The following is a 25,536-nucleotide window of genomic DNA, read 5'->3' as shown; positions in this document are numbered from 1 at the left end:
GCCCAAGGTTGCTGGCTTGAGCAAGGTGTCCCTCAGTCTACTGGAACCCCCCAGTCAAGGCACATATGAGAAAGCAATCAATAAACAACTAAGATGCTGCAATGAAGAACTGATGCTTCTCATCTCTCTCCCTTCCTGTCTGTCTGTCCTTCTCTGTCCTTCTCTCTATCTCTGTCACCAAAAAACAAAAAAAAAACAAAAAAGATCTGCTATCATTTCTTCTTTTATTGCTTTTCCTCCTGTACTCTCTTGCTTAGTTAATTATATATTTAGATACCTCTTCTTCTTCTTCCCACTCCAGTCTCCTCTCCCTTCTTCCTTTGCACCTCTTTCTCTTTCTCAGTTTCTTCCTCTTTCACTGTCTTTATTTTTTCTTTCACCTTTACTAGTTACCTGGATTCTCTAAGCCAGAATATGGAGAGGCCCAGAAGTAAAACTTGTTCTTCTTAGAGGTGGGAATCAGTTACTAGAGATTTTAAATATATCCTGTTTAGTGTCACTTATTTTACTTCAGTCACACACAACCTAAAATGAGTTAAATAATCTATCTGCCCTCAAATTCAGAAACACTTTGTAGTCAATAATATTTTAAATTTTGCTCAACACTGTCCTAAAACGAAGAATAAGATGATTTATATTTCACAATTTACAAGGGTATGTAATGTAATAAATAAGTATGTACCAATTAGCCGTGGAAAGTATAAAATAAAACCTACTTGAATCTCTCATCAAAAATTATACTGAAGGTGATCTTCCACATTGACATTTTACTACAGTATAGCTATAGTAAATGACTCACCTTCTCCCATTCTTAGTCTAAGTAAGTTGAGTTGATTTGGGTCTTCTCCAGCCTAAGGGTGACTACAAGACTCAAATCAAGCCTAACAACACTTCCGCTTAGCCAAATTTCAGGCATAGGAAAATTACTAAATTTAGGCTACAAAAGTCCAATCAAGAACTACTTTTGCTTTTCAAGTAACATTAACTGTTCAAACAATAATTTTTAAAAATATGTTACATCTTACCCAAACAGATATGAAGAAGGGGATGTTATCTATCTATCTATATATATATAGATATAGATATATTTATATATATAGATATATTTATATATCTATATCTATATATATTTACAGAGACAGAGAGACAGTCAGAGAGAGGGATAGATAGGGACAAACAGACAGGAACGGAGAGAGATGAGAAGCATCAATCATCAGTTTCTCACTGTGGCACTTTAGTTGTTCATTGATTGCTTTCTCCTATGTGCCTTGACTGTGGGGCTACAGCAGACTGAGTGACCCCTTGCTCAAGTCAGCGACCTTGGGTCATAGCTGGTGAGCCTTGCTCAAACCAGATGAGCCCACGCTCAAGCTGGCGACCTCGGGGTTTCGAATGTGGGTCCTCCACATTCCAGTCTAATGCTCTATCCACTGCACCACCGCCTGGTCAGGCAGAAGGGGATGTTATATTTCACATATGCACTCAGGATCTTGTTAAAAGGCAGACTTTGTTTTGGTAGATTAGGGTGGGGCCTGGGAGTCTTTAATTCTAACAACCTCGCAGGTGATGACAACGCTCCTGCTCTAAAGACCAGATTTTTTTTTTTTTTTTTGTATTTTTCTGAAGCTGGAAACGGGGAGAGACAGTCAGACAGACTCCCGCATGCGCCCGACTGGGATCCACCCAGCACGCCCACTAGGGGGCGACGCTCTGCCCACCAGGGGGCGATGCTGTGCCCCTCCGGGGCGTCGCTCTGTTGCGACCAGAGCCACTCTAGCGCCTGGGGCAGAGGCCAAGGAGCCATCCCCAGCGCCCGGGCCATCTTTGCTCCAATGGAGCCTCGCTGCGGGAGGGGAAGAGAGAGACAGAGAGGAAGGAGAGGGGGAGGGGTGGAGAAGCAAATGGGCGCTTCTCCTGTGTGCCCTGGCCAGGAATCGAACCCGGGACTCCCGCACGCCAGGCCGACGCTCTACCACTGAGCCAACCGGCCAGGGCCTAAAGACCACATTTGAGTTACAAATCATATGGCATTTGAGTAATTTGCTTATCTAGTGAACCTAGATCACTCATATGTGTGTATGTATACATATGTACATATATTTTAATTGCTATGTCAGGTTTTGCCATCAACATCAAGCAAATTTAGAAAATTCCTCAATTTACACTGCAGTTTATGCTATATAGAAAATCTAATTTCCTTAGTTTTCTCATTTTTCAAAGATAAATAGTAAATAAGGTAACTCTGTTTCTGAGTAAGGTAGGAAAGGGATAAAGAAAGAAAAGAACAGAAAAAAGAAATCAACATAAAATTAAAAAGAAAAGAAGCCTAACCAGGCAGTGATACAGTAGATAGAGCATCGGATTGGGACTCAGTGGACCCAGGTTTGAAAGCCTGAGGTAGCCAGCTTGAGCTCGGGCTCATCCGGCTTGAGCACGTGCTTACTAGCTTAAGTGCAGGGTTGCTGGTTTGAGCATGGGATCACAGACATGACCCCATGGTCCTTGGCTTGAGCCTGAAGATCACTGGATTAAAGCCCCAGGTCACAGCCTTGAGCAAGGGGTCACTTGCTCTCCTGTAGCCCACAGTCAAGGCACATATGAGAATGCAATCAATGAACAACTAAGGAACTGCAACCAAAAATTGATGCTTTTCACCTTTCTCCTTTCCTGTCTGTTTCTATCTGTCCTTTTCTCTGTCTTTGTGTCACACACACACAAAAAATTAATAAAAAAATGTTAAATAATACCTGACAAAAAAACAATAAAATTGTTAAGATATTTCCAATGACAGCTTGTTACCTCCTGGTTGATTGGCACCTTTTCTCTTTACGTTATATGTTTGTTTACTGAAGTAACAAACACGAGGGAATTAAAATGTAGTATTTCATCAAAGGTATAATGAGTTTTACGAAGTGAATAAATTACTATAAGCATAGTTCCATCAAATTATTTTTCAATTATGGACAGAATGATCATTACTACATGCACTTAGAATATGCTGTTTCACAGAGGTTAAAAAAAGGTAAGGAATGTAAACTTGTGATTTCCACATTGGGCAGCTGCCCAGGCACCCAAATCAGAGAGAACCCTGATTACAAGTGCCATTTTAACAACTAGGTCGCCAAACTCAAGAAAAAATTAGGTATCAGTTCTGCAGAACTGATGCGAGCCAGCTGAATCTCACCACTGATGCTGCCTCCCTGTCTCCCCTCTTCTCATCTTAAAAACAAAACAACAAACCTAAATAAAGATTCCAGAAAGGTGTGAAAAATGGACAGAGACATTATTTGAGGAAGTATGGCTTAGAATTTTTAAAATTAAATAAAACCACCTTCTTGACTATTTCAAAAGTCCATTAGTTCTCAACATAATAAATATAAAAATAAGTTCATACTGATACACATTATATACAAGGTGCAAATCACCAAAGATAAATAAAAGTTATTTAAAAAGTTATTTAAAGCAACCAAAGGAAAAGACAAATTGCCCACAAGACCACTATTGAAACCTATCTTTTCATAACAACCATGGATGTCAGAATCCAGTTTATCACGCAAATTGCTAAGAATAAAGTACTAGAAACCTAGAATTATACACTGAGGAAAAATTACTTAGCACCTTTTTTTTTCCCCCAAAGAAAAAGGTAAAATAAAGATATTTTCAGATTATCAAAAAGTAAATGTTGGTTCAAAACCTCAGGAGTTACCCGGGTGAAATCTGAAACGGCGTCGGCACACGGGAGGGCGAAGTGAGACCAAGACTGAAGCAGCCAGGCCAGATTGGCAGGTGGAGCTTTCAATGAGCAAGAAAACCAACCTACTTACCAAGCTCATCTTGGGAGTTTTAAGAAGAGAACTGGCCCGATAAACTCTTGCATGTAATCCTTCCAAAAGGTCTCAACAACACCGACAGGGATGGGGGTGAGGAGCTTCCATTTCCCGGGTCCAGCTGGAGGGTCAGCCAGAAGTCACGTCCTTCCTATGACCTCCTCCACCACTCTTGATTGGCTCTTTCAATCTTTCCCTTCCTCAGTGTGCCCTCAGTGGTCAGCAAAAGATTTTATTAGCATGGAGGCAGCCTTTTGGGTCGCTATCAGGGTATATAGAAGGCAGATATCACAGCAACAATATATAATAGGTAACACAGATGAAGATAATGATTCCCAAAATAAGTAACAATTTCTTTCCACCTAAAGCCCCTAATTCAAAGCCAATGATTTACTTAATTCCTTAGGCTGGGTGTCAGATCACTCAGGCATTTACTTGTGTTTCCTCAGGTGATTTGAAAAAGGTGATGCATTCGCAGAGTCGTCAGATATAAACACAAACCTTCTTTAGATAATGACTCAGGTTCCTCCCTGTGAGATAGTAATAATGTCCAAGGCTATTGTATTTTGGAGGACAGCTTTTTTTCATTACAGGCATTTCCAGAGTTCAGTAAGGACAGGCTTTATTTGCTATCATTTAAGGCTCTCTGGGTGAATTTAATAAAGGCTTCTATTTTTGCTATGCTGTCCTCTAAGGCCATGTACTAGGGCTCATACTAGCACTGGAAAATCAGCTTCCTGATTGCCAGGGGTGTCAGCACCTCAGGGACACTGTGTGAAAACAGTGAGGACTGCCTCTGGCTGTTTCAGGATAACCCAAAAGTCTTTCCACCGCCATCTATACCCTTTGGCTTCCCATTTTCAGCAATTGGGTTAATCCCTTTTAAAACAGCCCACTGTTTGTGCAAAGGGTGAACAGTGAAGGTTCATGATTGATCAGTAGCCACTGAGTTCAACCCACTGAATGCTGAGGTTCATTTCTGTTTCATCTAGATCAGTGGTAGTCAACCTGGTGCCTACCGCCCACTAGTGGGCATTCCAGCTTTCATGGTGGGCAGTAGCGGAGCAACCAAAGTATAAATAAAAAGATAGATTTAACTATAGTAAGCTGTTTTATAAAGATTTATTCTGCCAAACAGTGAAAATCCGACATAAAGTACTTGGTAAGTAATTATTATTATATGCTTTAACTTGCTGTAACTCTGCTTTATACACTTTATAAAGTAAAGTTACTTCCCTACTTTATAAATCACCATTACTGTGGAACTGGTGGGCGGTTAGAAAATTTTACTACTAACAGAGATACAAAAGTGGGCGGTAGGTATAAAAAGGTTGACTACCCCTGATCTAGATGATACTCATTTGGTGCTGAATAGCAAACGCAGTCCATGTGAGTGGGCTACACCTGATCTAGATGATACCCATTTGGTGCTGAATAGCAAATGCAGTCCATGTGAGTGGGCTACCCCAACTAAATGCACCTGTATATCAGTAATTATCAGTAGTAATTTCCCCCACTTCCTCTCTACAGGCCACAGGGACCATGGCAGGAATAGGAGCAGGAGCTATTGCAGGACCAACATATTCCACAGGGTCTAATAGTTCCTGCATTTCTGTGTGTGTGTGTGTGTGTGTGTGTGTGTGTGTGTGTGTCCTGCTGATTATGTTTCTGGAGAACCCTGACTTATACAGACAGGTAGGGAGAGAGGTTAGTTGTTGTTGCTGCAAGAGGATAGTATGAGGGATCCTTGTGATGGAACTATTTTATGTCTTGACTAAAACCAAACTCACACAAACACACACAACTAAGATCATATAAATCTGGTGAAATCTGAATAAATTCTGTAGATGATAGCAATGGCTATTTCCTGGTTTTGAAATTATACTGTATTTATTCAAAATGGTAACCTTGGGGAAAATAGTTGAAGGGTACATGGGATGTCTCTGTTATTTCTTACAACTGCAATTTTTTGTTGTTGTAACTGTGTATAATTATCTTAATTTTTTAATTTCAAATATAATATTATTTAAATTTTTAAATAAATAAGTGAAAGGTCATCATGCAGAACTTGCAAATAGCTAACACGTAACATGTTATTTGATATTGGCTCTCTATCCACCTCCAGACATTAAAAGACTTAAAATATGTGGTAAAAAAATTTGAGGTAAAAAATATTTGTTGGTGACAGCTGTGGGTTGTTTTAGGTCTGAGTCCCTACAATCAACTGTAGCAGGTGACAGATAGCTGTCTCTCAAAGTCTAAAGAAGAGACTTCAGTGGGACCACTCAGAGGACCTAATAATTGCCTGCTAGAGGCTATTGGACACAAGACAGGACCAGCGTCTCTCTCAAGTTTGTATTTCACGGATAGAAATGTGTGTCTGATTTATTGTTCCGACAACGATATAGAGAAAGTTTGCTGCATTCAGGCATTCCTCCAACATTCCTGGTGTTTTTTGGGGGAAAGAATACTATTTACTAAGGATCCACGTGGCACAGATGCAAGAGTGAGCAGAAGATAGCTGGGCCTACCACTGAATGTGCAGCAGATAAAGAGGGGTTTGAAGTGACCTGCCAAAATATAGCTGCACTTGGCAGCATCAGGAAAATGTAGGTGAAAGACTCCCTGAGGATGAGGCAGTGTCCCCAAAACCCACAGGTAGTCAGCTTTAAATCTTGTCAAACTACATGCTAAATTATCACTTACGTTAGTCCATTAAAATTTCTACCATTTTCCTAGCCTTCCTCCCCTAAAAATACATTGTGCTATTTGATCATTTGCCTGTTAGCTCTTTGATCAGATTCTTCATGCATATCCAGTTCTGTTCCACCCAGATGGATTTAAATGAAAGAACCAATTCAAGAGAAACCCTTTTTTCTTCGTAAATTTAACAGGATGAATTAGTAAGAAAAGTGCTGACTTGTATCAACATCTTCTCCTAGCTGCCACACTTGGGGTCGAAGCCAACAAATGTGTTTTAATAACTTAATAGTTACCTCTTTAGTCCTTGTTTTAAAAAATATCAATTTGAAAGATATTAGACATGAATATACACAATTAATAGAGAATAGAAATGCATAGTACTGGAAAGTCTCTCTTATCTTTATCTGTCACTTAATATAGCAATATGATACTCAATTTGCTTAAAGCTCAGGATGATTTACCCCAAAATATTTGCTGTTCATGTGGGAACTAACCTAATAACAACATTGAACTCCACTTTATCTATAGCGCTTTTGAGTGTAATATTGATATAGCATTTTCAGTGGTTACTCCAGGTATTACACTATCTATGGAAAACTTATTGCAATATACTTGTTTTTTTTGACATTTTACCAGTTCATAGAAACATTACTTTCTTTCACATGACTTTACAGTCCCCCATTCATAACATAGTTTTCTTAAATGTTTCCTTTCCATACATAGAGAATTACAGCACAGTGCATTATACTTTTTGCTTCCACAAACCTGTAGGCTTTCTGAAGAAAAGGGCTTAGGACTGCTTTTCCAAGGTTGGCTTTAAGGCAAAGAAACCCATAGTTTCTCCCAGAGAGTTTGGACTGATGGCATTCAGAGCAAGAAAGCCTCAATGATGACTGAAATAGAACTTTCACTTCTCTATTTCTAGGGCAGATTAATCAATGCTTTTATTTATTAAAAATAATAATTTGACTTCTATTGCATCTAATGGGGAGGTTTGCAAATTTATAGTCATTTCAGAATTAAGTTCACAATGCTAATATTATTTTTAAATAAATTATTTTATAGATTTTATGTAATTTTATTGATTTTACAGAATGACTAATTTAATTTTGTAGTATCTGCACAGCTCACAATTCCCCCTACCCACTCCAGAATACCCCCTTCTCCATAGCAGGAGGTCCACTAGTAGTGTTCTAGAATGTGATACTTGCCACTGTCCCAGACAGTGGTCCTCAACTTTAGCTACTTATTAGAATCACTCAAGAAACTTAAAAATGTTAATGCCCTAGCTCCAATCCTTAGAGATTCAAGTTTAATGGGACACAGTAGTTTCTAAAATTCCCCAGATACTGTACATCTAATGTGCTGCCAAGCTACCTTACTGCCATATGCTTGAAGTAATCAACCCTTGGGGAATCTTATTTGGAACAAGAGAGCGAAGATGATTGGGTCACTTTTGTGGGCTGGGTCTAACTCTCTTGAAGAATAGAGGAGTCAAGAGGCAAACAAGAGAAGCAAGTAGACCTGCAGTGGGAGGAGAAGCAAAGTCACTGAGAGAAGCAGAAAGGTGAAGGTAGTCGAGGGTCCCTGGTCACTGGGGGCTGGCTGCATTTCTGTCTTGTGCACCTGTCTTTATAAACAATTTCTTTTGGTGTTTAGCCTTGCAGGGATTTTTTGTTGTTGTTGTTAGATCCAACCAAAGGAGTCCTAACTGATCTAATAGTTTAACTCACAATTTCCAGCTCATTAACGTATAAATGTAAATGATGCAACCATCGCTCATTACCTAACTCACTTACTTGGCATTTAGCAACTTATGCTCTGTGTTTGAATCATTATAGGCAATTACCCTAGATACATAGATGCTGGGTGATAAGAATTGAATATTGTGCATTTATACTCAGTAATCAGACTCTATTGGTAATTTACTGGTTGTTAGTGATAAATGTTTTGTGATTGATAAGGCTACTTACCATAAAACAATTTGTGAGCATTGGTAAGAATGCTGATTGAAATAAATAAAAGATTACATTAAAAAATTACTACATTAATATTGTATTTTACCTAGAGGGGAAAGTATCCATGTTTTTCTCAATTCCTACAGAACTGTCTGACTCCTTAAATATTTTGTACTATTCTCTAGAAGGCGAACCTGCAATGTGGGTCCTAGGTTGTTATCACTTAGTGGAAAGGTGTCTAAGTCAAAACTTTCTTGATACCAGCAATACGTTCACTACAGTGTAGAAGATTCTCAACGAATCTTTTTCTACTGAAAGTAAGATCTGATTCCAATAGAATTATAAGCTCCTCTGGGACAACAGCTAAGTTTCAGTTTCAGTCATTACAACATCTAGCACAGTGCTTTGTGCAGAATAGAGGCTTTATTAATGAATCTGTTTAAATGAATAAATGAGGATTAATTCAGCTTTTATATAGCAGTTGTACATATTAAAGATAAATGCTAGCACCAGTCCTACACATGAGAAAAAGTGATATTTTTACAATGCCATTTACAATACGTTTAAATCTATTAACATCTCTACTTCCCATATTTTAAAAATGCAATTCATATAACTTTAATTTATTATTTACTCTCCTCTAGTAATAAAGTTTTTGTGCAGATCATAAATTTGCTAGTCGGAATGAAAACATACTGGGGATACCTTGAATTATCACCAAACCCCATTAACACCAAGAGACTATATGTTGTTCAGTACAAGTCATACTGACATAAACATACGATGATAGAAGACAAAAATGTGATTGTAATGGTCACATAAACATTTCGAGTGTTTATTAGGGAATGATCAGAGTTTGTTAATTTACTGAAGTAATTTTTTAGACAGAAAAAATATCAATTTTTTATTTTTTTGGGAATGTTTAGAATGTTCACAAAGATAGCAACCCATTATTTCTTCAAATGTTGCATTTTAGGTTGATTAAAATGTTTATAGATTAAAGGATACTGAAATTTCAAAGTTTCAAAAGGCATTTTTTTTCCAATGATAGAGATCAAAAGCAAAACACTGAGTTAGAGTTACAAATATACACTCACAGATATGGGATTAATATATTTTGTTCCATCAACATGTCTACTTTACATTATTCAGCACAAAGCTTTGTGAAATAAGAATCATGGGAATATAAGAATATAAAGGAAAAAGGTACAAATAACAGCTTCATAAAATGAGAAATGTACATAAATAAATCATGTATATGTGGGCAGTTTGCTTAGCTGGCAAGAAACAAAATATGGAAAATCTGCTTGTTAAACAATAACTACAGAGTGTGCTTTTATGATGTTTTTCAACACAGTAATTCATATTAGAGATAGAAGCAGTTGCATGTTAAATAAAATCATTGAGCATTGTTCCCTCACATTGCAAAGAGCTGACTTATGTTGTTTTTAGATGCCTCCCATTAGAAAGTAAATATTCCATCGATGCTATGCATTTCACAAAATTTAATAAAGACAAACTGTAAATAAAGTCACAGGGAGATTTCAGACAGTTTTATTAGGAGATTGTTGAAAAGAAAAGGAAAATTAAATACAATAACAGTAAACGTGGTTCTCACATTGAAACCAGACTCAAAGAACTAGGCTACCATAGAAAAATTTCCAATTCTTGCATTATGATGTAAAAACAGATTTTTGTACAGATTTTGTACAACAAAATTCGTAATAACCTTTTATCATTTTTAGAAAACTTTAAATATATAGATAAAAATAGACAATTTTCATAGGTCCTACATGAAGATGGGTATGTTCTGTTCCAAGGGCTTGCATAGAGCGCAAATGTCGTTATAATATAGAACAACTAGACATTAATATTTTAGGATTACAAAAGCATGGAAACCATAAAACGGGCACAATTTTACTTGTTTATACCAAAAGCATTTCAAACCAATCAGCATAACTAAAAAAGAGGGGGAAAAAAACTTAAGTTACAGACTTAAAATAACATTTCATGAATTGTAATATTTACAACAGTGTTAGTAAGATCCTTTCAACATATAGCTGATAGCTTTTCCTTTAATCCTTGCTAAAATTTCCGTTTATATCAAACCAAATACTAAATCATTCTCAAAGGACTTAAAAGTATGTATTTTAAAACTATTTAACCTACTTAACAGGTGACTCTATGCAAGGAGCAGAGCAATGACTGACACTACTACATAAGTAAGTTGTAGGCTTTTTTAAAGATCGTTCAAATAAATTGGATGATTCAAAAGCTTGACACAAGTCCCTCCAATTTTAAGTATTGTAATCCTTTAAAGACTGTATACAGGGAAAACAAGAAATAGATACAACTAGGATTAGAACCTCTTGTGCTCAGACAAGAGATGGTTAATGGAAGAACTATCCTTGGAAAATCAAGTTTCTACAGAGCATTTACTAACAGTATTTTAAATAAAAAATATTGCTGCCTTTTAAGCAAGCTAAAATAGGGACTGTATATATAACCTTTTTATTGTGTTAAAAATGGACTTATCTGGTTAATAATGAGCTACACAAAAGAAGTATGTTCCAGTATTGCAAGGAAGACCTAAAAACTACAGAAGCTTAGTGCCAGAATATCTATACTTTTTTTCTTAAACAAATAATTAACACCGAATCCAAACTCTTTGAACATTTTAAGCTAGTTTTCTTGGACATTTAAGATTCTGCTGTTTATGGTAATAAATAGTGTTATTATCATAAAATTTTAAGATGACAGCAAAACCATACAATGTATAGCAACTGTATTGATTAATAATATCAGTCTTTAAAGGTGTAACTCCAGATATGTAAAAATGAAGAGAAGGTAACTTCAGCATGTAATAAGCACTGTTTGCAGCTTTACTTCCAGTTATCTGCACAAAGTGAAAACACATACTGTAACTTTAAAAAAGACAGTAAAAATAACACGTAGGCACCCTTCCCTCTGACCAGGGTGGGAAGCACAACACATTATAACTTTATCACTCAGCGCTACATGGTATTGGACTGACATCAAGGGTTTGTTAGGTTTTGTTTTTCAGCAACATTAACATAATATGACGTTAACATATAAAAATATTTCTGGTGTTTCAATTTACTGTTCAGCCACAATCCATTCTCAGTAGTGCAGTTTGGGGCACTAATTAGGGTTTAATATACAAATAAAAATGGCTGACACAGAGTTCTGATGTCACCAGATGCTTAAGATCTCATTCATTAATACTGTGACTCCAGACAAATATTTACATGCCTGCATGCGTTAAAACCAGAAAGGTGTCTTTCTGACCAACAGGGTGACAAAACATATTTCTAAAATTTTCATTTTCCTAAACTCTAGTATACTACTGCATACATAATACCTTCCATGTATGTTTTATGCTTATATACTGTACATGTGACCAACAGTTTGAATAGGAAGCATCATTATTATTTTTAATTCTATATACCACTACCAGTCTGGAATGAAAACATGGTACATTTGTATTTTTTTTTAAAGAAAAAAGACCTTCAGTGAAACCTTTTGGCTTATATTCAATGCTTCTTTCAGATACGCAAAATGTTACTTCACTGGGTTGTTTTCAATATCCATTTGTTGGTCTTTTGAAAAGCATGTGAAAAAACATCTTCAGGAGAAAACCCACAATTAGAGAGTTTCAAATAGAATGTAACAGAATATTACTCTTTGTTGTATTGATTTTTTTAAAGGAATCCTCTATGCCTCCTGCAAGTTCATTTCCAAGTGTTCTTGCTGGTTTCTGGAGGACATAATTCTGTAAGTCTGGGTGACCACTCCTACAAGAGTCTCTTGATGTGCTCAGATACAGAATTTTCAGAAGAGGCAAATGATTCATTCCATTAAAAAAAAAGACAGGTCTTATACAGACCTGCCTTTAACTCTGTATACAAGTGTCCAGCAGCAAAGTTGCAGTTATTAATTGTAAGAAGTTTGATACTTGTACATTAACAAACATTCTCAGGTCTCTGGTATAAACCACAGGTGAAAAATCAATGGAGGAACTTTTTTTTTTGTAGAATACTTAAACTTTTAAAGAACATTAATACACAAAATTGAAGAAGTTCCCTTAAAAGGACTTTTTTTTCCCCAAACTTTCCAATGATGAATGCCTGACTGCAAAGTTCTTTACTATAACATGGATTTCTTCAACAGGAAAGATTCAGTACATGACAGTAGTTTTCAAATACAGTCTTCCATCTAAAAATAAACAACAAAATATAATTAATGACATGACATTTGGGGAAGCAAGTGTGAATATAAAAACCACGGAGTTGGTATAAAATGTGTGGGTTTCATTCTCTCTCCACCTGATTAGGAAGTACTATTTTCTAAACATTCGCAAAGTTCATTTCCTAAATACTTTGAGTTTATGTGATCAAAAATAATAGAGCTTTTCTAGTTCTCAAAAATATATATTTGCTATTTTGATATCAGTTTCAGAGCACTCAGAACATAGATAAGAATATGTATGTGTGCTTTATTGATATGCAAAGCTAGCTGATTTCTGTTGAATGACAATTACTTCCTTCAAGCTTGCAGAACTAAATTTTCTCTGGATGCATTCAGGTGTATCTTCATCACGAAAGACCAAGTTACCGTCTTACTCCTAGGTAGTGTTGTTAAATATACCATGTAATGTAACGATCATGCACATTTGTTACTGCTTCCATGAAAGCCACCTGGGTCATTTCATCACGATCAATGAATCTTTCCCCCTTGACATGAGATTAACCAAACAATTAAATGTTAAGATGTAAATATATTACTTAACTTTCACCAATTCAGAAACCTATAGTTTCATGAAAAGAAAAAGTAAGTAGACTCTTAAGACACATTTAAGAAATGCATTTGGATGAATTAGAAATAAGAAATGGGAGATTTAAAATCCAGAGGAAAACAGAAACTAAACTTAAGTGTATTTTTCAGACGTCATACCCTCTGAACTGTCCACTTTGTTGTGGTTTAACTTCTGATACATTTGTATAAAATATGTCTAAATTCCACTCTTTAAAACCTACAGGTGAAGGTAGTAAGAAAGGAAATTTTAAAAATATTTAAACATGCATATTGCCATGTAAATGTTTGCAAAATGTCTGGTAGCTTCAAGGATTAAAAATCACAAAGTAAATTCAAGAAAAAAAATAAAATGTTTAACATTTACAGATCTCTCCTTCAATATTAAGATAATTGAGTGCTTTTCTATACTCTGTTGGTGATATAGTAATTGGTATGGAACTTAAAATCAATGTTAAACCATTTTCTATTTCATAGAAATATTGGCATGTTCAGATTTTATATCCCTATCATATGTTTTATCCTAGCTTAATTTGTATAGTTGGAACATTAACTCCAAGATGTCACATAATTCTGTTTTGCTCACTGACATATCCCAAACACCTAGTATATATTCAATAAACATGTACTGAATAAATAAATCAGTTTTATGTGATTTATACCGAGTGATATTATATATTTCAATCATATATATTTAGCTTATTGTACTGTTAACATCCCAAATCTACCACTTGCCCTAGCAACTTGGGCAGGAATATCTATGAGATTAGTCTCATTTGTTTTGTTTTGTTTTGTTTTTTGTATTACTCTGAAGTGAGAAGTGAGGAGGCAGAGAGATAGACTTGTGTAGGCACCCAACTGAGATCCAACCAGCAAGCCCACTAGGGGCCATGCTCTGCCCATCTGGGGCATTGCTCCCTTGCAACCAGAGTCATTCTAACACCTGAGGCGGTGGCCATGGAGCCATTCTCAGCACCCAGGTCAACTTGCTCCAATGGAGCCTTGGCTGTGGGAGGGGAAGAGAGAGATTGAGAGAAAGGAGAGGGGGAAGGGTGGAGAAGCAGATGAGTGCTTCTCCTGTGTGCCCTGGCCCAGAATCAAACCTGGGACTTCTACAAACTGGGCCAATGCTCTACCACTGAGCGAACTGGCCAGGGCTTGCCTAATTTTTAATAAGATGTGTCAAATCTTAGCTGTTTCTCTAAAAATAATGCACTTAAGCTTTAAGGATAAATATAGTATTTACTTGAAAGTTTGTAAATATCCTTAGCTTTCTCATTTGATAATCTTGTCAGCTTTATTCTCAATATAAGAAACATCTAATAATCACAGTAAAAATCTGATCTGCTTAAATAACATTCACCTTTGGATACAAGATAGAATCTAAGATTCACCATTAAAAATGTGTTTTTACTGTATCTAAACTCTATTTTTGAATGATTTACTTAAATGCATACTAAAACTATGCTGAATAATCACCCTTAAAGTGTGTTCTAAAAATATGTATTACCTCCTTAGACCCAAAAGATAGTCTTTCACTGATACTAAATATTACTATAAATCAGAAATAGTGATAATAGTATTCAATAAAAATATATACTTTCTAAATCAAGCTTTAATCAAATGTCAATATCAAAGACATAATTTTGATAAATTTTTAAAAATGAGGACATGACAGTATTGTACTACCATATTGTCAAATATTTGTTTTGCATGAAATATAGTCTGATTTATTCAGTTTGCTTTACTTGATTGCACCCACCTGTAGAACAAACCTATAATTTTTCTTACTAACATTATATAAATACAGTAATATATAACTATTGAATATTTTTAGATTCAGCTTTGCAGGAGAACCTTGACATAAAAATGAACAAATTAAAACCAGTCTTTCATATACTTAATATCATGTGGCTTAATATGGGACCTTCTTATAATGATAATTTTGGTACTAATAATTTTTAATATGTAAAGCAACATAAATATATTTTTAAATCTAGTAAAAGAAAATATAGAAGTAACTGAAGAAGTAGATTGCTGGTACTTTCACTAAAGTTTTCTAATTCTTGGTCCTTAATTAATTTATTGCTACTTCTCTCTCCTTTCAATTGCGTCATTATTTCTATTGTGTCTTCAGTTATGTTGAGTACCAACCTCATTCTTAGTTTTAAAAAATAATGTTTCCTAGGGCCTGACCAGGTGGTGGAGCAGTGGATAGAGCGTCGGACTAGGATGCGGAAAGACCCAGGTTTGAGACCCTGAGGTTGCCAGTTTGAGCGCAGGCTCATCTGGTTTGAGCAAAAAGCTCAGCAGCTTGGACCCAACGTTGCTGGCTTGAGCAAGGGGTCACTCGGTCTGCTGAAGGCCCACAGTCAAGGCACATATGAGAAAGCAATCAATGAACAACTAAGGTGTCTCAATGAAAAACTGATGATTGATGCTTCTCATCTCTCTCTGTTCCTGTCTGTCTGTCCCTGTCTATCCCTCTCTCTGACTTTCTCTGTCTCTGTAAAAAAATAAAAAATAAATAAATAAATAATGTTTCCTAGGATTAGAGAGAGAGAGAAAGAAGAAAAGTTCTCAACTTCCTCAAAATTCAAATTCCAGTAAGGGAGGTCCTTCCCAATACTTGTGAAAAAGTAAGAATTTGCTCAAAATTAATGTTTCAATGTTTGCTACAAATTTTTAAGATCTTTGCTCATTAAAGATAAAAATTGAAGTCTTGGAAAAGAGTTTTATCATCTTCTGTGCTGTCCACAGCATATTAGCTACAACATATCTAATAATGAATAGTGGTTTTATGTATGAATGATTCATTAAGTATGAACAATTCTTTGAAAAGAACCACTAGCCAAGTTCATCAAAGACTACAAGATGCTAAATAACTTGGTATTAATTTATCTCCCTAATCTTATTACCACTCTTCCCTTATGCCGTGACCCAGGGTTTCCTCAGTGTTCGAAGGCACAGAAAGTTCTGTACCTAATTGGAGTATTTGGGCCTGTTTTTCCTTTTTTAAGCTTAAGAACATAGGTACCTCCTCCTTCCCCACTTACTGTTCTGCTCTTTTCTATTGAAATTCTCTAAACAGAGCTCTCCTAGTTAGTCTCAAAGCAGCACCCCAAGAATTAACTCCATAGCACTTGTCTTACTTTAAAGATACCTATAAGAGTCTATGATAAAGTAAGACCTATAAAAGCGGTAGCCATATCTCTTTCTCTATTAGTATCAGAATGAAAATGTTGGGCATGATTATTTCTTTAAAAGTTTTAATGCAGCTTTAAATGCCAAACTTTTGGAGAACTATATTAATTTAATGCTTATGTAATAAAAATAATTATCTGTAGCATGTTAGGAAATTTATCTGACTTGAAAATATTGAATAAAACTAAATTTAAAAATATACTATTAATGTGTAAGCATAATTACCATATACCATATGTAAAATATATTTATAGAAATGATATATATTATATTTGTGTGTTCAGTATCTGACCTATAATATTTCTACTTTTTTATCTTCTTTCTCAAGTAAGAGGAGGGAAAACAGAGAGAGACTCCTGCATGCGCCTCAATCAGGATCCATCCAGCAACCCCCCATCTGAGGCAAATGCTCTGCCCATCTGGGGCCATGCTCACAACTGAGCTATTTTTAGCACCTGAGGTGGAGGCTCCAGGGAGCCATCCTCAGTGCTGGGTGCCAACATGCTCAAATCAATTGAGCCATGGCTGCAGGAGAGGAGGAGAGAGAAAGAAAGAGGTGGAAGACATGGGGAGAAGCCGATGGTCATTTCTCCTGTTTGTACTGACTGGGAATCTAACCTGGGACATCCACACACTGAGCCAAGACTCTACTACTAAGCCAACTGGCCAGGGTCTAATAATTCTACTTTTAGTATATGTCTTCTTAAATATTTGACTAATGATCCTAACAGATGAACACAGACATCAAGCATTTAATGATTCTAATTATAAAATAAATCCCACCCGCTACAATTAAGGCATTTCTATGATTAAATAATACTTAGACATCAGCTATTCTACCTTGGAATTCACTGGAAACAGAAATATACCAAGCTTGAACATACCTTAGAAGAGTGATTCTCTCTACCTTTGTCTATAGAACTTAACTTTCAAAGCAACTCTACTTTATAATTTTGTCATCTTCATTGAAATATATTTACGCATAATTCAAAATAGTTAAGAAAAATGTTTTAACTCATTTTATATTATTCTAGACAAATTATAGTATTGGTTCAATAATCCACAGCAAATAGCTACACATGAATATACCCACAGAGCTAAAAATAGGCCTCTCAATTCTGGAAACTATCTCAGGCTTCTGATAGCAAACTACCTGCATGAAAGTTAAATGGCAGGGTGCTAGGAAGGATAGGTGGGCACATAATTCAAACTGTGCCAGGTTTTTATGTTATAGAATAATTATTCCAATACTTTTTCCTTCCCTGACTATTCAAACAGCAAGAGAAACCATAAGGCCTCAGAGAAGGCCCAGCAAAAATGAGCTACTATCTGGAGATCATTGGTATCCCTGGAGTGTTTCCATGGCTAACAACTTCAGTGTTGTTCACATCTGGAAACTCAGAGGGCTGATTTATTCATTTTAAGGGCTGCTCTTTTTACATTTTATTAACTTTCTTTTTTTAATTAATTTTAATGGGGTGACATTAATAAATCAGGGTACATATGTTCAGAGAAAACATCTCCAGGTTATTTTGACATTTGATTATGTTGCATACCCATCACCCAAAGTCAAACTGTCACCTTCTATCTGGTTTTCTTTGTGCCCCTCCCCTCCCCCCTCTACCTCCCTCTCCTCCCCCCCCGCCAACCACCACACTCTTGTCCATGTCTCTTAGTCTCGTTTTTATGTCCCACCTATGTATGGAATCATGCTAACTTTCTAACTAGACAATCTCACACCTCCCCACTATTTTCTATATTGTTTTTGTTTCTGCATGTGTTGGCCAAAGAAAAATATTTTCTGTTTGTTCCTAATGCTGAGTCAGGCTTACTAAACAAGTATTCCTTCATATCTCAAATGGATGCCAACTTTTCTTTAAGATCAAGTAAACTGGCAATAACAACAATGATTATTTTACCAATAGCTAATATTTTCTGAGACCCTATTATGTCCAGAGCGCTTTATAAATTTTAATCTTAAACTCAACAAAATAGATATTCTTAGTGACTTCTATAAATAGGCTATGAAGGCTCAAAAAAGCTAAGTATCTTACACATTTTCACATTCCCATAACTAGCAAATGGAAGTGCAGTAATTTGATATTTATGTGAATTCAAATTTTATGTCCATTCTACTGTATCACTTTTCTCTAACAGGCAACTGGAGTATCGCTGGGGGAAATTCTATGCTTCCAACTTGCAGAGGTGAGTACTGGCTCTTTTTCACATTAGTACCATCAGTGTCCCTGCCTTTCTATTTCTGTCCCTTAAGCACCTCCCAGAAACAGGGGCTTCCTTTTTGCATGCAGCCTCACCTGAAAAACTTGAAATCAGAACCAGAATTGTTATAGTTTCATTTCTGAAAATATATTTTTCTTTGACACAATGATTACTTGCTTTTGTATGGGAGGTTGATATGACAGAAAAATCATCAAGCTATACTTTGTGCATGGGAGTACTTAATTAAAAAGTCTGTTCTAATTAAAAGCATTTGGGAGTGGGGATTGAATGAAACTATTTAAATTACAAATTCCTAATAGTTCCAGAGTTCATTGTAAATTGATGCTTACAGCTATAATTTGGTGTATAAGAAAATATCTAGATCACTGAATAGTTTATTGCTGGTGTGATTTTTTTATGCTGTTTATTGTTATTATGCAGTTTAGGTCTACAGATAATAAGCTGAATAAAATATCTTAAATTCCTTGTAAAATGGATCTCATATTTTAATATTAAAGTTGAAACTTTCAAATCAGACTATTAAGTATATAGTTTCTACATGTTATTTATTTGTAACTAAAGAAGGAGAAATGGGGAATGTATTATTATATAATTTTCAGTTTTGTTTGGTTTTATGTTCACATATTAAGTCTATTCTTTTGATTTAATGTATTTGCAGGTATTACTATATATATTTATTGTTAATGTCTATATCTAGACAGACATAGAGATAAGCTTCTATTTCACACATAAAACTAGAGTATTGTATAGCTTAATATTTACTTTATAAACTAGCAAAATGTGTTCAATAAAAATCACATTACATAACAAGATTTTATGTTAGAAGATGGTATACAAATTAGACAGTTTCAAATTGCCTAGTTGGGTGACAGTAGAAATATAATTATTTCATTTTGTAAAAAATACATGAAATTATTAATAAGGAAGTATGTTAGTGAAAGGTATCACACAATATGCAAGTAAATATACATTCCAGTTTTAAACACAACAGCGCTGCCTACATGCACAAAGATCTCTTTTCATATATTTTGTACAAAAGGCTTAATAAATTACATTTCCTATTAGAAAGTAGTGTTATTTAAAAAGGCACTTATTTGTTTAGAAATTATATCTAGACCATTGGAACCTAATGAAGTTTGCTGCTTTCACAAAACAGCACATTTATGTGCGTATGTCTCCCTACACCAGAGCTGAGGAAAATATTAACATAACAGAGGGCAAACATATAAAATATATATCTAGAAAGTTTAATATTTACTTACAATTAGGTTAATATGAAATATAGTAGCTCTGAGCTTCTCTCAACATAGTGTCTTAATCATGTGAAATAAGGAAACCAAAACAAGTGATGAAAACAAATGTTCATGATTCATGTGATATTTGATAAAACAGCGAAAGGAAGTCAACATAAAAGCAAACAAACAGGAACAGATGGAAAGAATCTCTGTCAAGTCATAACCCCTCTTCTGAAACCCCCAAAAGAAGAAGTTAATTAAAGAAAATATTGTTTTTTGCTTTTTTTACAATTTTATATTTAGAGCAAGAACATTCTGCTACTACTAAAGCAATGAAGCAGAGACACAAAGTCTACGTTTAATATAAGAACTATTTGAAGAGAGATTGATGTTCAGCATGGGCCTTTTTATAAAGGGATACTAAGTAAATAACATTTCTTTTCATGAAATGCAGATAACTACAGTGCAAGTGATTTTCCAGAAGTCATGTTCAAGTGCGTGTCAAATATAATTAAAAAGTCAAAACTGGAAAAGTTCCAACAGATTGTGAATTTTATGTAATTTAGAATTAGAAACCTGAGGCTCACAGAACTGGGTCAATGTGGGCAAGGGTTAGAACCCAGATAGCTTGCTTTTTTTTTTTTTTTTTTTTTTTTTTTTTTTTTTTTTTACAGAGACAGAAAGTCAGAGAGAGGGATAGACAGACAGGAACGGAGAGAGATGAGAAGCATCAATCATTAGTTTTTCATTGCGCGTTGCAACATCTTAGTTGTTCATTGATTGCTTTCTCATATGTGCCTTGACCGCGGGCCTTTAGCAGACCGAGTAACCCATTGCTGGAGCCAGCGACCTTGGGTTCAAGCTGGTGGGCTCTTGCTCAAACCAGATAAGCCCGCGCTCAAGCTGGCGACCTTGGGGTCTCGAACCTGGGTCCTCTGCATCCCAGTCCGATGCTCCATCCACTGCGCCACCGCCTGGTCAGGCCCAGATAGCTTTTGAAGTGTTCCATAAGTACCTGATGCTATTCTAAAGAGTGGTACAGATTGTGTAAGAGAATACATGGGTATTTGTCTGTGCAATCCTAATATACTTGTACAAGCAGTAGCTAATGGATTAGCTAATTGATCCATATGACCCAGCTCACTTGGAATCAGAGGTGACAGCATGTGGGGGTTTTTTTGTTGGGTTTTTTTTTTTTTAATAAGCCTAGTATATGAAGTAAAGGTCTTGATTGTGGCTAATACAGAAGACAAAAAAAATATAATCAAGAGTCTGTTTTACATATTTTTCAGTTCTCTTCAGAGAACGACACAGTCTAGTTTAAAACATGTTCTAAGAACAGATCATCTAGAATTACAGTATATAGGTTAAAAATGAACTATGTTTTAGACAAAAAGCAAAAGTAAAACCCTGTCCTTTTCATATGGACAATTGTATCAAGCTATACGTAAGCAGGGAAATCAAGGAGAGACCTGAGCTTTTGACAGTTGGACAATTTGAAGCAGGTAGAACTAGACTTCAGGTATTGTAGGGCTAGAAGGGATCATCAATGAGCAAGCTGGTTTAATCACAACATTCTAAATGGGAAATTAAATAGATAAAACAATAAGGAAGATTGAACTGAACATTGTGAAGAGAAGGCATTTCAAGGTCTACAGATGGCTATGGTTAATCTTATTCAGCTTGGAGTTATTTAGTGAACTCCAACCCTAGGTAAAATACTTTTTCCAAATAGCTAGATTACTTTACAGTATCAGTTCCTTTGAGAAATGACATTCTTGTCATTATCTCAACAAAGAGAGTTTTAGCCTGAATTTCAGGCTTAACTGCAATGTTGATGCTTTCTGTAGACAAAGAGGAATTTACTACCAAAGCTTAAAATGATCCTGCTTTACTGGATATTATTCTTTAACCTGAGAATCTTCTCCAATTGGGATAAAAATCTGGAACCTATGGTTTTATAAACTGTACTTTATAAATAAATGTTCTTTAAACTGTATTTCCATGATCACAACCAAGTAAAATTGATTTTAAAAGATCATCATAAACTACTGTTTGTCTAAGCAATAGGGAAGGTTTTATGCTTAATGTTAAGAAATTATCCCTCTGGGGCCTTGGCCAGTTGGCTCAGTGGCAGAGCATTGGCCTGGTATATGAAAGTCCCAGGTTCAATTCCTGGTCAGGGCACAAAGGAGAAGCACCCAGCTGCTTCTCCCCCTTGCCCTCTCTCCTTTCTCTCTATCTCTCTCTTCTCCTCCTACAGCCAAGGCTCCACTGGAGCAAAGTTGGCCTGGGCACAGAGGATGGCTCCAAGGTCTCTGCCTTAGGTGCTAGAATGGCTCCGGTTGCAATGGAGCAATGCCCCAGGTGGGCAGAGCATTGCTCCCTAGTGGGATTGCCAGGTGGATCCTGGTCAGGCGCATGAGGGTGTCTGTTTCTCTGCCTCCTTGCTTCTCACTTCAGAAAAGTAAAAATAAATAAATAAATAAATAAATAATCCCTCTGACAAAATTTTTAATCATAAACATTCAATCTATACTCAGGCTTTGGATCCTATATAAAGTATCACTAAAATGTAAGTGTTATTACAACCACTTATCATAGGTTATAAACTCTTGTATCCCCCATGTTGTTGTCACTGCACTAACACTGACAGAGCTGAACTATCCTAGAGAAATGTATTAAAGTCTGGCTATAATCTTCTTAAGAGCAGAGAACACATCATATGACCTTGTATATTTCTAGCACCTTAACCATTGCCTGGAACTGGTCAAGTTCTCAATAAAAATATATGGAAGGGACTATCAAAATGAACATAAAAAACAAGGGGATTATGCCTGACCAGGTAGTGGTACAGTGGATAGTGCATTGAACTAAGATGCAGAAGACCCAGGTTCAAAACCCCAAGGTTGTTGGTTTGAGTTCCGGCTCACCAGTTTAAGCCTGGGTTCATTGGCTTGAGTGTACGATCATAGATATGACCCCATGGTCTCTGGCTTGAGCCAAAGGTCACTGGCTTGAAGCCCAAGGTTGTTAGCTTGAGCCCATAGTCACTGGCTTGAACAAGGGGTCACTCATTCTGCTGACTCCCCCTAGCCCCGTCAAGGCACAAATGAGAAAGCAACCAAGGAATAACAAAGATTGCCACAAAGAAGAACTGATGCTTCTCATCTCTCTCCTTATCTGTCCTTCTCTCTGTCTCTCTCTCTCTCTCTGTCCTGTCACAATAAATAAATAAATAAATAAATAAATAAATAAATAAAGGTGATTATGGATATTATATGTCTCTGGATGTTATACCTTGAGAAAAATACAACTTCACTTGGGTAGTATACTAGCTTAGAATTCTACAGGCTTAGACTAATCATAAAAACACAGATGAAAAATGAGAAATAGCCTGACCAGTTGGTGGTGCAATGGATAGAGCGTCTGACTGGGATGTGGAGGACCCAGATTCGAGATCCCGAGGTTGCCAGCTTGAGGGTGGGCTCATCTAGTTTGAGCAAAAGCTCACCAGCTTGGACCCAGGTTGCTGGCTTGAGCAAGGAGTTACTCGGTCCACTGAAGGCCCGTGGTCAAGGCACATATGAAAAAGCAATCAATGAACAACTAAGGTGTCGCAACGAAAAACTGATGATTGATACTTCTCATCTCTCTTCATTCCTGTATGTCTGTCCCTATCTGTCCTTCTCTCTGACTCTCTCTCTCTCTGTCTCTGTAAAAAAGAAAATGAGAAATATTCTATTAAGACTGAACATTGGTTGGGCATATGTGGAGTCTGTTTCTCTGCCCACTTCTTACTTCAGAAAAATACAAAAAAAAAACCCAACACTGAATACTGCATAAGTTTCATAAATTTTTTAATAGACAAAAATAAAATAAAAAAAACTGCTCAAGGTCAAAAAGACTAAAGAGAAAGTACAACTAAAGACAATATGTGATCTTAATTTGGATTCAGAAATGTTTTGAAAATGCTATAAAGGACATGATTAAGTCAAATGGCAAAATTCAAATTTCAAAGTCAGTAAATAAAACTGTTATGTAAATGACATATTTACTTAGCTCATAAATATGTATACTGAGTTTGTGGACATGGGATTACCTTTTTTAAAGTAAATATCCTCTGAAATACATATGATCAATATAACAGGTAAAAGACTAGGATTTACACATGTTCCTCTCAAATAATTCAGAAAATACAATGCAGAGAGAAAATTATAAATACATGGGAGTAAAATATTAATAATAAATGAATCTTTCTAAATTAAATATAACTTTTAATACTTTTTGAGTTTTTTCAAATTCAAGTTTAAAACATAAAATAGTTTGCCTAAATGAAAAAAAAAATTCCCTATATATTTACGAGTGTCAAAGATTAACACCCTCCACTATCTACGTACACTGTTTCACTGATTAAATGGGCAGTATTCTCACAGTAAATGTGTTTTCTGCTTAGCAACAGACTTCTGAGAAGTCCTATTCAATCCTTCAACAGTAAGAAGGTGCTTAGTGATTTTCTTAATAGAGTTCTTCAGAAGAAACATGTTCAGATATAAGAAACTTACTGGACTGAGGGTGTGGATATAAGCTGATTTTAGGCTATTGATCTATTATGTTTTAATGGTAAATTTACAATTTTCAAGTTTATGAAGTTTGCTTAATTCTATTACCAGTTAGTTATAGTTAGGATTGTGTTTGCTAATGCACATTTTCGGTATAAGAAAATTACTGTCAGACTGTTTGAAACAAAACAAAACAAAAAAGAGCCCAGACCTCTTTAAACGTTATGTTTTGTTTCTGTAAATGAATAAAAACTATATTGTGGTCTGCTTTGGTAAAGTGTGTGTATGTGTGTGTGTGCATGCACATGTGTGTGTGTGTTCTAATTAAACATTCATTAGTAAGAAGCAAGAAACCATCAGAGTGGTTAATGTACCGACAAGTGAGAATGGCATACTTTGCACTAAGGTTACCTTGTCATGATTGGAAGGTGAGACCTCCCAACTTCAGCAAAGTGAAGCAAAATAAAGTCTCATTACATCCTTCTATCCATTTCCAGGGGAAATAAGAACAAGAAACAGAGATGGAAGGAAATAATCATGTGAGGCCGTATTTAAACCCGAGTGATGGATAGACAAATTATCTCTCATGCCTAATTAAAATAGAGCATAGGAAAAAAAAAAGTGAGGCCGTATTTCATAAAATAAGTACTGTGGAGAAAGGAAACATGGAATTTTCAAATCAAGCATGTGTATTCTTCAGAACTGCAAGAAACAGGAAAAATCTTCATAAATAAATTAAGTTTTCAGAATAAATGAATGAGCTATCTCTAGGGAATTAAACTAAAGGTGGCAATTAGAAGGGAAGCTCCTGTCAAAGCCTAGTTATTTTCTTTTATGTCCTAAGAGGAAAAAAAATTGTCAATTTTCATTTAAAAGTATAGAATTTTCTATTTTTTTATATTTTATCTAGCATGACTAATTCAGTAATTTTAATAAAGTTATATTTGTTTAGGGAGGTAATTGTGAGTGAATA

At 35.7% G+C, this 25,536-nt stretch overlaps 1 protein-coding gene across 2 annotated transcripts in view; it reads right to left on the bottom strand.

Moving 5' to 3' along the window:
• Positions 1-10,014: 10,014 nt before the first annotated feature.
• The window catches only part of DACH1 (dachshund family transcription factor 1), a 444,409-nt gene continuing 428,887 nt past the window's right edge, over positions 10,015-25,536 (bottom strand). For both annotated transcript variants that reach the window (XM_066380790.1, XM_066380791.1), the window contains one exon: positions 10,015-12,724. In XM_066380790.1, coding sequence (XP_066236887.1) covers positions 12,687-12,724 — 38 coding nt within the window. In that variant the 3' untranslated portion in view covers positions 10,015-12,686. The remainder of the gene's footprint in view (positions 12,725-25,536) is intronic.

Source organism: Saccopteryx leptura, chromosome 4 (genome assembly GCF_036850995.1).
Source record: "Saccopteryx leptura isolate mSacLep1 chromosome 4, mSacLep1_pri_phased_curated, whole genome shotgun sequence".
Taxonomy (NCBI): Eukaryota; Metazoa; Chordata; class Mammalia; order Chiroptera; family Emballonuridae; genus Saccopteryx; species Saccopteryx leptura.
Note: the sequence above shows the minus strand (reverse complement) of the source record. Positions and strands in the feature narration are given on the sequence as shown.